At 45.1% G+C, this 13,737-nt stretch overlaps 1 protein-coding gene across 1 annotated transcript in view; it reads right to left on the reverse strand.

Annotated features, from left to right (window-relative positions):
- Positions 1–3,862: 3,862 nt before the first annotated feature.
- The window catches only part of LOC127008914 (homeobox protein Hox-A3-like), an 81,547-nt gene continuing 71,672 nt past the window's right edge, over positions 3,863–13,737 (reverse strand). Inside the window, exon 3 of the mRNA XM_050881391.1 lies at positions 3,863–5,586. Coding sequence (XP_050737348.1) covers positions 4,541–5,586 — 1,046 coding nt within the window. The 3' untranslated portion in view covers positions 3,863–4,540. The remainder of the gene's footprint in view (positions 5,587–13,737) is intronic.

Raw genomic sequence — 13,737 nt, forward strand, 5'->3', positions numbered from 1 at the left:
AGCCTACTCAAATTCTTCTTACCCTGTCTGAACCATCCTCTTGCCAAGTTTATTATTATAGCCTAGGATTGTAACGTTGATTATCTTGCTAAATGTTGATTAATTGTTGATGAGGATGATTGTTTTGTTTGTTGTTTTTGTCCCATTAAAATTATTATGATAGTGATTTCGCTGTCGTTTGTTACCAGCAAAAATATAGCGAAAGCATTGCAATTTTCTTTTATTTTATGCAAACAAGAATATTTATCCATGACATATAGTAGTTTTCACATATACAGAAGAAAATAAGAAATAGGTAATGTCGTAAACGCACCTCCTATAATGATATTCGTTTGACATTGATATTATCCACCAAGGGGAGTTTTCTTTCCCTCTCAAGTGTTTTATTATCATGAATGTATAGATGGCTGTTATGAATGGTCTCTAATACCAGTTATACTACCACAGCCACAGACGAGAGAACACCAAAGGCACACACCAGTGACCTCACCCCCTCTGTACCACAACCACACCACACCTTGATAACACTATTTTAAACCACACCGTGTCACACATCCCAGCATAGTGACGGCCACATACATAGTCTACTCATAACCCTAAAAATATGCTTCTCCCCCACCGCTTTTTATTATTATTTTCCCCCTTTTTCTACCTTCCTTGTTCTTCCTCTTCCTCCTCCTCCTCCTCTTCCTTGACCTCCCCCCACCACTACTACCTTCAGGACGACCATTACACGTCAGCGGCACCCCCATTCAAAAACAATATAATGGGGGTCGGCGCCCCACCCCACACGGACGGTATTGACAAATTCAGTCCGATACTCAATAAATAAGGGAAAGTCGTATCGCTTAACCCCGGAGCGTGTATGCGGGAGAAAGATATCCTGCTCCCGCGTTTGTAAAGTGGAGATAGATAGTCCGCGGCGAAGGCTACAGGGCTCCTATTTTTCCGGGAGATAGGCGGGGTGAGGCTCGTGTCTAATGATTATAAAGGAAGAGATGGTGATGGGCCTTTGCCTCTCCCCTTGCCTCACCCCTGCCCCGGTTCTTTCCTCTTCCCCTGTCAGCCCCGCCCACCCTGCCCCGTCCCGCACTGCCTGCCCCGGGATGAAGGTTTTAAGGTGATGTGGAAAAAGGAAAGACAAGAGAAGGAAATATTATACTGTTTCCGGAGCTTGAAAAGGAAATCCAAGTGATGAGATTATTTCAATTTTTTTTTTTACTTAGTTTTAACTGGTTTAGATTCGTTTGATAATCCTAAATAATATAACTGAAGCAAGAAAAAAAAACAGTATCTTCCATTTTTTTTAGCTTCTTAAAAGAACATCGTGAAGTAAATAGAGGATTTAAATATGAGTGTTTATATTTATGTGGTAAAAGCAATTATCGTAGTAAAATTTAATGTTTCTTTTTACTATTGGTCTATATGCGAAATCCCTAACGTCACGTGTTATGTGTAACTTAAAACAGTGCCACTTTTTTTTTCATAATCGCGTGAAATCGCTACTTTCACAATTTCATTTTAATATTTCATCATGACCTCCTAATAGCAATCACACGCTCTGACCCTGACAACATATGACATTTTTCTGCAGTGTTAGTGACTTCATATATTAGCAACTCTCACCATCATATTACGACGCCATCTAGCAGTCACACTCTTTAGCCCTGACTCTCTGCCTCAAGTCTTGCCTCCTCGCCCTGAATCACCAGTCCCTTCATCGAGTAGCAGGACAATTCTTCTCTGTCCCGCGGAGTCAAGAACAGGCAGCTGGGGCGAGGCGAGGGTCCTGGAGGCAGCCATAATCATAATCATTTCTCTCCTCAACTTTCCATAAATTAAGACCAGACTCGGAGGATGAAGGACGGACCCAACTCATCCTCTTCCCAGCCTCTCCTCTCACGCAGCACCTTTGCCTCCTCCTCCTCCTCCTCCTCCTTGTCCCCGTCGTCGTCGTCCTCCTCAAACACACAAAAGTCACCATCCTTTTTTGACTATTCCTCCTCTTGCCTCCCTTCCAAGATGTCCCCTGCAAGTGTGTATTGACTATCGTCGTCTATATCCCCCCGGAGCACAGTAGTCCAATACGTTGTGATTTTTAGTCATTCCCATGCACTGTCGGGGGGGGAACGAGCCGCCGACTTAGCGTGGTCTTGGTACGAGCGCGCCCGCCAGTATTTATGCGGCGGATTTGCATAAAAACTGATTTGGGATGGGCACTCTCCAGATATTTGTCGGAATCAGAGCAACTTATTGGCCTATTCGGCTCCTTGGCAACACACTTCACGTCCAGATTAAAGAGCTCCAAGAAAAGGCATCGTTTACGTCGTTGTTGTCTTTTCGAGTTTTCTCCTCCTCTCCTCTTCTCTCCTGACTCTCTCTCTGACTCTGCCGCTCCTGCTATTTTTATCTCTCCGTTCTCTCTACTTGCTTACTCGTCCCTGTCTCTTTTGCTCTTCTTTACCTTCTGTTTTCTGCTCTTTTTTTTTCTCTCTCTCTCGTCTTTCCACTTTTATCGCCTCGTTCCCCTTTCAACCTATGAGATTTTGCTTTATGTCGGCACGGGAAGGAGATTTTATTGTCATTTCTTTTTTTTTTTTCCTCCATCTTTCCTTCTCTTCGAACCGTGGGCTGAGTCTATGAGGTTGATAGCGGGTGAGTCTTCCCACCCTTACCCCTTTCCCTTTCCCCCTTCCCCCACCCTTGTACCCGAAACCTTCCCTCCCCAGCAAGCTAAGTTAAGGCTCCTGGCTCTATGGGGCGGCCCGGGGAAGGAGGAATCAGCGAGGATGATGAATCGTAAACGTGGATTTTGAGAAGGCATTCGGCCGTGTTAAACAATGGCTACTTTTCATCCGATGGAGATGCAGCGTTCCACCAAGCTTTTGTTCGTCGTCTGTTGAGCGAGTTCATTTGCTTTCCTGATGGACAGAGAGAGAGAGAGAGAGAGAGAGAGAGAGAGAGAGAGAGAGGGCTGGGGGGGGGAAGCGTGGTGTTTTGTATAGGGAAAATGATTCTATTCGCTGCGTCTGTTTAGCTCGAAGTGAATAGATTAAAACTGTGTGTGTGTGTGTGTGTGTGTGTGTGTGTGTGTGTGTGTGTGTGTGTGTGTGTGTTTTACCATCCTTTCTCTTCTTTTTTTTTCTCCCCGTCATCCTCCCTCCCTTCTCCCTTCCCCCTCTTCGCTTCGGCCTATAAGGATTTTTTTACCCCTTCCATTTCTTTTTTTTCTCTCCATCTTTTTTTTTTCTCTCTCCTCGGGAACAGTGACTTCGTTTTAAAGTTTAATTGTGAGCTTGATAATGAAACCAGCTGATCGGAGGCCGGTGGAGTTTTCCATCTTATCTCGCGCCCAGTTCAAACATTGGAAAATCAAATTCCATTCAGAGCTGAAAGTTTTAATAACTCTGAGCTTTGGATTGTATCAAGGGCTTCGATCTGTGTTCCGACGATTACGCTGAATATCGACTCAATCATCATCCATACGGGAAATTGTGAGAAAATTGTCCGGCTCGCATTCACCTCGGGGAGGAGACGATTGTAGAGACATATACAAAAAAAGTCTTCAAAGGCCGGCGTGGAAAATTACAATAAAACACATCGCTGTATTTAACTGATAATAGTCCAGGTCGGGGCCAGACGAAGCGAACCGAACGGCTTCCTGTCAGCCAGTGTCTCTATCCGTTGATGGATCGCCGACCAATGACGGATGAGGACACACCCCCTGACACAGCCAATCACACGTTGACATCGCCACACACCCTGCTGCCTTCACTCCGGCACCTACATCACTATTTATAATGATTCAGCTCCACGTAAAGGCGACGCAGCCACCCCTCCAAGGCTCGCCTCTCAACACGCCGCCTCATCCGTTCGTGTTCGCGGAAAACCTTCGTCTCGGATGCTGAGTGGGCGTTCAAACATGTCATCTTTACTAAACTATCTGAACTTCGGCGATGCACTGTGGGAAAGCTCTGTGAATGGGCGAGCATTACGCACATTACGCCGAGCTCTCGGTAAACCTTTGAATACAACTGGCTGTCATCTGTGGCCCGGCGACTCGTCACCGGCCTCGGGGGTAACTGATGTATTTATCGGGGACTGAGGGAGTGTCGCGGCCCTGAGCTGGCTGACGGACCCTCGGGGCGGCCCTGTCTGCCTCCACGCTTCCCTTCTCTCCTGACAGCTGCTGCGTTCACCTCTGTTTTCCCAGCCCTGCTCCCTCTGCTCCTACTCACGCTGCTGCTGTTGCTGTTGCTCAGAGGAGGTGGTAAAACGAAAGGCTTTATGGTTCACCAACTTCATGTTTTATTGATAAGAGAATGAAATGAGGAAGTCAGCAAACGTTATATACACACATGTTAGAACCTCATGCCTCATACTGCTTACTCTACTCGCTAAATAAGGATTGCAGGTCCTTCACAACATTGATTCGGCTGAGACGCTGGAAGACGCAGAAGTCCTGAACATTTGTCACCTGAGTGTAGCGAGGGTTGTGTGTGTGTGTGTGTGTGTGTGTGTGTGTGTGTGTGTCCGAGCCTCAGAGGGACACCAGCTTGTCTTCGTTGTCGTGGGGCGGCGACGGAAAGCTGCTGGCCAGGCAGGTGATGGCGGCGGTGGTGCTGGGGGTGAAGAGCGGCAGCGAGGCCCACCCCATCGTCTTTTTGACATCCTGAGCCATGTGAGGAGAGCGAGTCTGGGAGGTTTGGGGCTGCAGCGGCGCGAGGACACACGAAGAGTAGTCCTGGAGCGGCGGGGGGCACGGACGGTTTGCATGCACGTCGTGGGGACGGTCCTGCTGCTGGGGTGCTGCGGACTGCTGCTGTTGCCTTTGGTGTTGCTGCTGCTGCTGCTGCTGCTGTTGTTGTTGGGGTTGTTGCTGCTGGTGCTGTTGTTGTTGTTGCTGCTGCTGATGGTGATGTTGGTGTTGTTCCTGGTGGTGCTGCTGCAGCTGCTGGTGGCCTGGTGGGCTGGACAGCTCGAGGGACATCCCTTCAGACATGCCTGCAGAGTGTGAGTAGCCTTGGGGTCCCATGAACTGTGACATTTGGCCATGGTGGCCCGGCATCGCGGCCATGGCGTTCCCCAGATGCTGTTTACGCCCCGCATAGGAGTTTGCCAGGTGGTAGAAGCGGGCCTCCTGCAGGTTTGGCGTCTGGAGGCGGTGTGGCAACTGGCCGTGTTGCCCTCCGGAAAGTCCCGGGCCATGACAGGCGCCTGCATGGCACTGGGATGTTGGTGGCATGGAGGCCATGTCACTCGAGGGAGACATGGGGGGCACGGAGGTCACGGGAGAGGCGCAGGGTGAGTTGGGACCTTTGTCCATGCTGCCCTTGGCCTTCTGCTCCTTCTTGTACTTCATGCGGCGGTTCTGAAACCAAATCTTGATCTGGCGCTCCGAGAGGTTGAGGTGCGCGGCCATCTCGATCCTCCGGGGCCGGCAGAGGTAGCGGTTGTAGTGGAACTCCTTCTCGAGCTCCACCAGCTGCGCCGAGGTGTAGGCGGTGCGGGCACGCTTGGCGGGCGCCCCGGGGCCCTGGCCCCCCACCCCTCCGGTGCCGCTCCCCTCGCCACTCTCACCGTAATCTGAGGACACAGTATTTTCATTAGTTCGTTATCCGATTGGTCGGAGAGATCGCCACTAACACAGTAATGCCTTCAACAGTACGATTTTACAATATGGTTTATATTTCTATAATTATACGTAAAATCTGCGTGCTGGTGAGTCAATAGAATGATGATAATAATAAGAGGAATAGTAGGAATAAAAATAATAATAGGAATGATAATAATAATAATAGTAATAACCGCAGAACAAGAGCCAAATTCTGCGATAGTATATATTTCCTTTATCAAGAACTTTTTTGCATCTTTTTTCTTATACGATAATTCTTTCACCCTTTTTCCTTTACATACATCCCCTTTCCTCTTCTTCCTTAGTCAAGAGAGAGAGAGAGAGAGAGAGAGAGAGAGTCGAGGGCTGATCACACACCCCACAACAAACGCCATGCTCCTGTTTGTTTACTATTTACTGTTTGTTTGCAGGGCTGAGGCGTGTGCGGCTACCAACACTCCGCCACAGGAATTAGACACGTACTACAAATCCTGTGAATGCAACCACCACCACTACCACCACCACCACCACCACGAATTCTATACCGTTCCGTAAATTTGTGTGAAAAAGACCCACTGAGACTGAACGTTGGGTAAGTACAATGATTAAATATCTAGTGTTTATTTATTATTTATTATTATTATTTTTTTTTTTTGCGAAAGTGCATGAAGAAATTTTATCATTATCATTTTTTTTTTTTTGTATTCATTGACTGTGCATTGATATTTCGTGTGTGTTTTGCTCCATGCCATTTATTTATATGTGAAAAATGTAAATGCAATAAGGAAGCTGTTGTTGATATGCTGTTTGTGGGTATACGAAATGAAGGAAAATACATATATAGAGAACATAGTCATTAATATTAGCGTGAAATCTGGAACCTGAATTTGAGTTATAATAATTAAATCTGAATTATATCACGTAAGAAAAGGAATGGCAGAAAATAGGAACACTTTAATAGACCAAGTACTAATTTAGCTGACAGAAAGTGTGTTTTGAATCAATTAATGTGACGTTTAAAAATAGCGCAAGTTTTCCTCATCTGCCTCTTCCTCCATCCCCTCCCCCTGCAGTCAGCTTCCTATATTCATCTTTCTCTTCTTCTACCGTTCTTCCCACTCTCTTCATCTCTTCCTCCCAACCCATGCTGATCTTCCGTCCTTCCTTCCCTTCCTTCCGTCTTCTTTTTCCCTTTTCTCTACCACATCTATTCACCTTCTTCCCTTCCTTTTTCTCAACCTTTCTTTCCATCCTCTTCCCATTCTCCCACCCTACTGATCTACCCTCCTTCCCTTTCCTCCCTTCATCTCCTCCTCCTCCTCCTGCTTCTCCTCCTTCTCTATCCCCCTCCTCCTCCTCCTCCTCCTCCTCCGCACCGCCGCCACACTGTCACTCCTCAGTACAAAATCCGCCCATCACACAAAATAGTGGAAGGTTGCATGACAGCTCCGGGATTTTTTCTTTGTCTTTACTTAGCGGGAAGCCTTTGAAGTCGTGCTGGTGGATTAGGAGTAAATAATGGCACTAAGATAAGCAAAAAAAACCTGAAAAGAACAGTTCGATTCCCTCATCTCCGGCTTCGTTTCCCGCGAGTAGAGACGCGAAACACACTCAGAAGCTTCGTTTGCTGGGTGTCGTGTGTCGTGGGGATGCTGTGTCACCCATTCACCCATCCTTGGAGGTGCATGAATGGTGAATGGGTGATGTTTTGCTCCCCCGTCCGTGATTCTAGCGTTAAACAGTGGGTATGAGGAGGCTGTGCTAGTGAGCAGTGTGTCGGTCCACTTTAAACACACGATGTTGACTCAACCTGACCAAACGACGTCACCTGGTGGCGGCCAACACTCCCTCCCTCCCTCCCTCCCTCCTTGTCTACCTGCCTCCCTTCCTGCCTCCCTTCCCTACCTGCCTGCCTTCCTCTCTTCCATGTTCTATCTATCTATCTATCTATCTACATCCTGCTTTCCTATACCTCCCTACATCCTTCTCTAAATCTCACTGTCTCAATATTTATATCTATCTTTGTCTACCTATCTGCATCCCTCTTTCCTTACCTTCCTTCTTGCTTATCTACACCTCCCTGCCTATCTTCCCCTCTCTCACTGTCTCAATCTACCTATCTGTCTACCTACCTACATGTATCCTTACTTTTCTACTTATCGACCTATACTTACCTTAATCCCTCCTTCCGCCTACCTGCTTACCTATATCTACATCCTACCCTCCTTCCTGCTACTCCTTTTAACATCCCTCTACATTTTTTTTTCCCTTTTTCTCCCTTTTCTTTTATATGCCACTACCTTCTCATCTTCCTTATGTCTTTTTCTTTTAGTCTTTCCTCCTCCATGCTTGTTTATGTTACGGCGTCTCTACCTGTTCATCCGCCGCCTACACACACACCTTCGTAATGACACTTTTTCCTGAGTTTGTTCCTGCGCTGCGTTATTGTTCAAGGCAGTAATAGTGAAGTAATGATAACGCCTGATATTTGGGCAGACTTTGCTTTATATTTTTTCCTTTGAGTGTTAATTTTTTTGTTGTTGAAGATTGCTGTAGAGGATAATATTTTCTTTTTATATAGTGTTTTTTTTTTTCGTTCTAGTCTCCCATCACTGAAATACTTGTTAAAACGTACAGTATAATATTTTCTTTTATATAGTTTTTTGTTTTTTCTGTTCTAGTCTCCCATCACCGAAATACCTGTTAAAACGTATACGGAGCATCGCCTTTTCTCTTTTATATATATTCCCGTACTAGTTTCTCTTCTCTGACAACCTCCACCACCCCTAAAAGGCCTGCCAAAACACGTACGCAACACGGCATGGCATTTCCTTCCTCTTTTTTACGCTTTCCCGCTCTAGTTTATATTTTTTCTATGTCCTTTTTTTTTTTAGCTCCATATATTTTTTGCCTCGTTTTCACGGCTGCATCGGCGGCGCACATTCATCATAGGCCGCGTCGAGGGTTTGTCACGGGCCGTATTGACACAGGGGATGGAGGAGCGTTTTTTGAAGGTTTACTTATTAAGGGAGTTGTAGGGGCGCCCGCTGGCCGGCCTGGCGCTGGCGGTCAACACGGCGCCATTGTGCCTCCTCATCGGTGTTTGCGGCCCGGCGGCGGCGAGGGAGGGGAGGGGAGGGACGCGGGGAAGGACGGACGGACGTGAAAACAAGGCGACGCAGGGAATGATTTTACGTGGTTTGGATTAACAGGGAAATCTTTTATGGGTCTTTTTTTCACTCCTGATTATCTTTTTTCTAGCTGCGATATCGATTTTGATTTATGTGATAGGAAACGATCGGGGAAGCTTTTAGTACGCGGTTTAGATTAACATGGAAATCTTTCACAGGTCTTTTCTTCTCTCCTGTTTTTTTTTTCTTTTTTGGTTTGATTCTATATAGTCGCGATACTGACCTTTGTGATAGAGGAAAAGTCACTCAACAAATCAGTGACATAATTATGCTGAACTATGAAACAATATATAATTTTCATGATAATTTAAGACACACACGCACTTGCTCTTCTTCTGTAACATAATTATTAACATTAGCAAAAGGGAAAGAAAAGTGTTTTGCAGTATCGTTTTAAAGTTTGATATTAAGATTAACTTTGACGTACTATTTTTTGTGTGTAAGCCATAGATAATTAAATTTTATTAGTATTAAAAGGAAGCGATAAAGGTATTTTTAGTTACTTTATAGTTTGTAAGAATTATGTGTCCATGAGAGAGAGAGAGAGAGAGAGAGAGAGAGAGAGAGAGAGAGAGAGAGAGAGAGAGAGAGAGAGCAAATATTGACCGGGAATGTGTGGAGAGTGAGAGGAGAAGAGCAAACAACAGAGGTGGATAATGACGAAGATAAAAAGGAATAAAAAGAAGAAAGCAAGTAGTGGAGAGACGCAGAATCTTGAATAACAAAAGGAAGAGGAGGAGGAGAAGGAGGAGGAGGAGGGGAAGGAAGAGGAGGAGGAAGAAGAGGAAGAATAGATTAAAACTGTATTAATTAACATAGAAAAATCAATAAATAGCTGTAATATAAAAAAGAAAATAGGAAAATTGTTGTAATTCGAGTTTTTAGAAGGTAAAGATAAAGGTAAAGAGAGAGAAGGAAGGTAGAAGAAAGGGAAGGAGGGAAGGTAAGAGGAAGGAAGAGAGAGAGGGAAGGAGGGAAGGTAAGAGGGAGAGGGGGAAGGAGGGAGGGAGGGAGGGAGGGAGGGAGCAAGACAGCTGTTGTCAATGAATCATGTTTCACTCGCGTCTCTGCTCCAGTTTATGCCTCAGCAGACATTCCTCTTTCCTCTTAGTTCACCCTCTTCCCTCTTTTCTTTCAGTTCATTCTCTTCCCTATTTTCTCTTATCTCATTCTCTCCCCTTTTTTCACATCATCTCTTATCTTAGTTAATCTTTTTCCTTTTAGTTCAACATCTTTCCTCTTTCCTAGTTCATTTTTCCCTCATCCCTCTTAGTTCAGTCCCTTTCCTCTTATTTTATCCTCTTCTTGACACGAAATAAGTATCTGTTCTTTCGTCTTCAAAAGTCAGCTTATATCTAAAACATCTTGTAATATTGTTTCTTAGCATGATTTTATCCTCATCATGTTCCTAGTGTTTCTATTAATCAAGGGAACGTAACATTAATCCCCAAACCTCAAACAAAGTAATTTTAAAGAAACCTACAAACGAAAACATATACAGTCAAATAAAAGCACAGACAAGACAACGAAAATCACAATAAAACGAACCCAAAATGGCATCAAAGAGAAGAGATGAAAGGGAAGGAATGAGAAAAAAAGGAGGAAAAGCAGCGAGGGACAACAACGGTGTAAACAAGAACTGGCGAGGCAAGAGAAATATATCGGTCCGTCTGTCTGTGGGTGGTGGAGGGAAGAAGAGGAAGGAAGGGGAGGAAAGGGGAAGGGGGAAGTGAAGGGAGTGGACGGAGAGAGGGAGAGAGAGAGAGCCCAGCCGATCCATCACAGCCCATTGACAAAATCGAAGCAGGAATTAATTTTGTCCGTGTCCCCTGCGGCTTTGTGAAGGGGGAGGGGGGTGGAGAGGGGGCAAGGGGGGGTGAGGGGTCAGATGTCCAGTCCCCCAGTCCCCCAGCCCCCCAGCACTGCCCCCTTCCCCTGTCTCCCCTCTCCTCTGTTTCCCTTTTCATCTCCAGATTCAAGGATGGGTGGTTTGTTTATTGTTTTGCTCTGTGGTGAAGGAGGGCGGGTCAAAGGGAGGGAAAGTAGAGGAAGTGGGAGGGAGAGAGAAAGAGGGATGAAAGGAGAGAAGGATGGAGGGAGGATAAAAGGGTTTGTTAGTGTCTCTTTAGAGTTAAATGATTGTTTGTAAGGTGTTTGATATTTGGTCTTGTTTTGTCATTGTGTTTTTAGTTGCTGATGCTGAGTAGATGGTGATTAATGGATGGTTGTTTAGAATATTCGGTGAGGTAAACTTTTTTTTATAGAATGCAAGGAAAAAAGTGGATTTAATTTCACTCACTGTGTTAAATTTAGTTGAGATGAAATTATTTGCTCATAGATTTCTTTAATTCAGTTGTGTCTTTGGTCTTTCTCATTCGCTCAATCACTCATCTACATCACATCTTTTTTTCTACTAATATTTGACTCCTTTCACACTCATTCCTTTCACTTAACCCACAATCTTTCCCTTCTCTTTGCTCAATTTTTCATTTACTCCCTATTCTATTATTTTTCTATTCAGGAGCAGTAAGTAGCGGGCTTTTTTTTTTCATTATTATTTTTTTTACGCCCTTGAACTGTCTCCTCTGCTGTAAAAAAAAGAAAGAAACAATCTCCTTCTCAACCATCCCATCCTTCCCTTTTGCCTATCCAACACTAGGACACAAACACTCGCAGAATATAACAAAACTAATAAAAAAAAGTTAATAGACGAAAATCAATAAAAAATAAATCAAATCAACCTCCATCGCAACCACCATCAAACCCCACCCATAGGAACTCCACCCCAGCACACCCCAACCCATAAAGACGCCACCGATAAAACCTCCCACGTAATCAAATCGCTTCCTCGAGGTGTCACAGTTACCATAAGAAGAAAAATCGATGCTATAGGGAGATCCTCAAACGGTGTCCCTTTCCATCCCCTTTCCTTTCCGTTCCCTTCCCTTCAGTCCCCTCTCTAGCTCATCCCTCCTTCCTTCCTCCTCACATCACCCCCCTTCCCTTCCTCCGCCCCTCCAAGCTAGCGTAAAATATGGCACTGGTAGCGGGAGTGTCGGATGATGACTGAGCGGGTGATGGAGTGCCAGGAGTCGGGTTTGGTGTCCCGAAGAATGGCACGGCGGTGGGGGTGAGTGATGATCCTTCGCCGCCCCTGGATCACCCGCCGCCCCCGAGAACAGGTGTTGGGGGAGCCAGGAGGAGGAGGAGGAGGAGGAGAAGGAGTAGTAGGAGGAGGAAGTAGTAGTTGCAGGAGGTAGAAGAATAGTAACTGTTGAAGGAAAGCAGAAGGGAAGGAAGAACAGCAGGAGGAGGAAGTAGCAAGGTCAAGAAACGTGGTGGAAAGCAGGAGCGGGAGGCGGAGAAAGGATCTGCAGAAGAGGAAATAGGAAGGAGAAAGGAGGAAGATAGAGCGGCAGATTTGAAGAGATCGAGGACGAAGAGGTGGAGTAAGAGGAGCAGTCTTACGTAAGCAGGAGAAAGAGGAACAAAATAACGAGTAAAAGATAAGAAAAAGAGGAGGACGAAATGATGAAAGAGTATAAGGAGGAAAAATAAAGGAGCATCAGGAGGAAAAGGAAGAGGAGAAGGAGCAAGAGGAATGAGGAAAGATATTGACGAAGGGAGAGGCAGATTTGAGGAATAAACACGAGGAAGAAAACCAACAAAAGGAGGAGCAGAAGTAATAAAAGGGATGAGTTTTAAGGTGGAGGGATGGGTGGGTGGGTGGGGGGATGGGGGGGGGGGGCATGAGGAGAACTAATGACACAGACGCAGAAAAGAGGGGGAAAAGGAAGCGTATTCACCATCTATTTAAAACTAACAGCAAGACTCATATAAGTAGACAGGAAACAATACACAGACATAAACAGACAGACAGATAGACAAGCAGAACACAGGTGCACCAAATCATAAGTATTCACACTAATAAAACAAAACAAGAAATATAGATTGATGAAAGAAACAACCAAAATACAAGAAAAAAAGAGGAAAACTAAATCAAAATATATAAATTCGACAAGAAAAAAGGAAAATTAACCCAAAATACATGAAAAAAAGGAAAGCTGAGCCGAAATACAAGAAAAAAAGAGGAAAACTATAAACCAAAATATATAAATTCGACGAGAAAAAAGAAAAATTAACCCAAAATACATGAAAATAAAGGAAAGCAAAACCAAAACAAGAAAAAACAAGAAAAAAAAGGTGAACTAAAAGACAAAGAAAAGCCCGACAAGGAAAACCAAACACCGAAACAACGCCAAAAGCAACTCGAGAGACAAGAGCCGAGCAAATCGCATTAAACCCAGACGGTAAGAAGTTTAATTCAGACGGGCAAACGACGCGCCCCGGAAAATGGATCGGAAACTTCCCTGAGAACCTCTAAAGGATAGCTGGCTGGAGGAGGGAAGGGGCAGGATCTCCCCCTTCCCTCCCCACCCCGAGGCCTGAAGGATACTGACGGAGGGGAGGACGGTGATGGGTTAAAGAAAATGGGGAATCTGTAGGAGACGCGGTGAGGTATACCGTAAGTTGTTTTATGCATTGACGTGGAAGAGAAGAACGGGGTAGAAGCGGAATTGTATAGTAGTAGTAGTAGTAGTAGTAGTAGTAGTAGTAGTAGTAGTAGTTGATGTTGTTTTGGTGTTATGGTAAAAGTAGAACCAAGGCAACATAGAAGATAAGCAAGAAGGATGAACGTATATTCCTCCTGGCACTGCCCCCCCCCCCTCTCCCCCCTACCACCCCACTCTCATCCATTAGTCTTCCAGATCGAATCCCCCCCCCCCCCCTCTTCTTCCTCATCCTCGCAATGTTTCTATCACATCGCAAAAGTTACATAAAATTAATAATAGCCGCAATAGATTGATCGTCAGTAGTTTCTTCACAAATAACAACGTCGAACATTAATTCATCACGTCTTGACTAATGGCA

Source organism: Eriocheir sinensis, chromosome 39, assembly GCF_024679095.1.
Source record: "Eriocheir sinensis breed Jianghai 21 chromosome 39, ASM2467909v1, whole genome shotgun sequence".
Classification (NCBI taxonomy): domain Eukaryota; kingdom Metazoa; phylum Arthropoda; class Malacostraca; order Decapoda; family Varunidae; genus Eriocheir; species Eriocheir sinensis.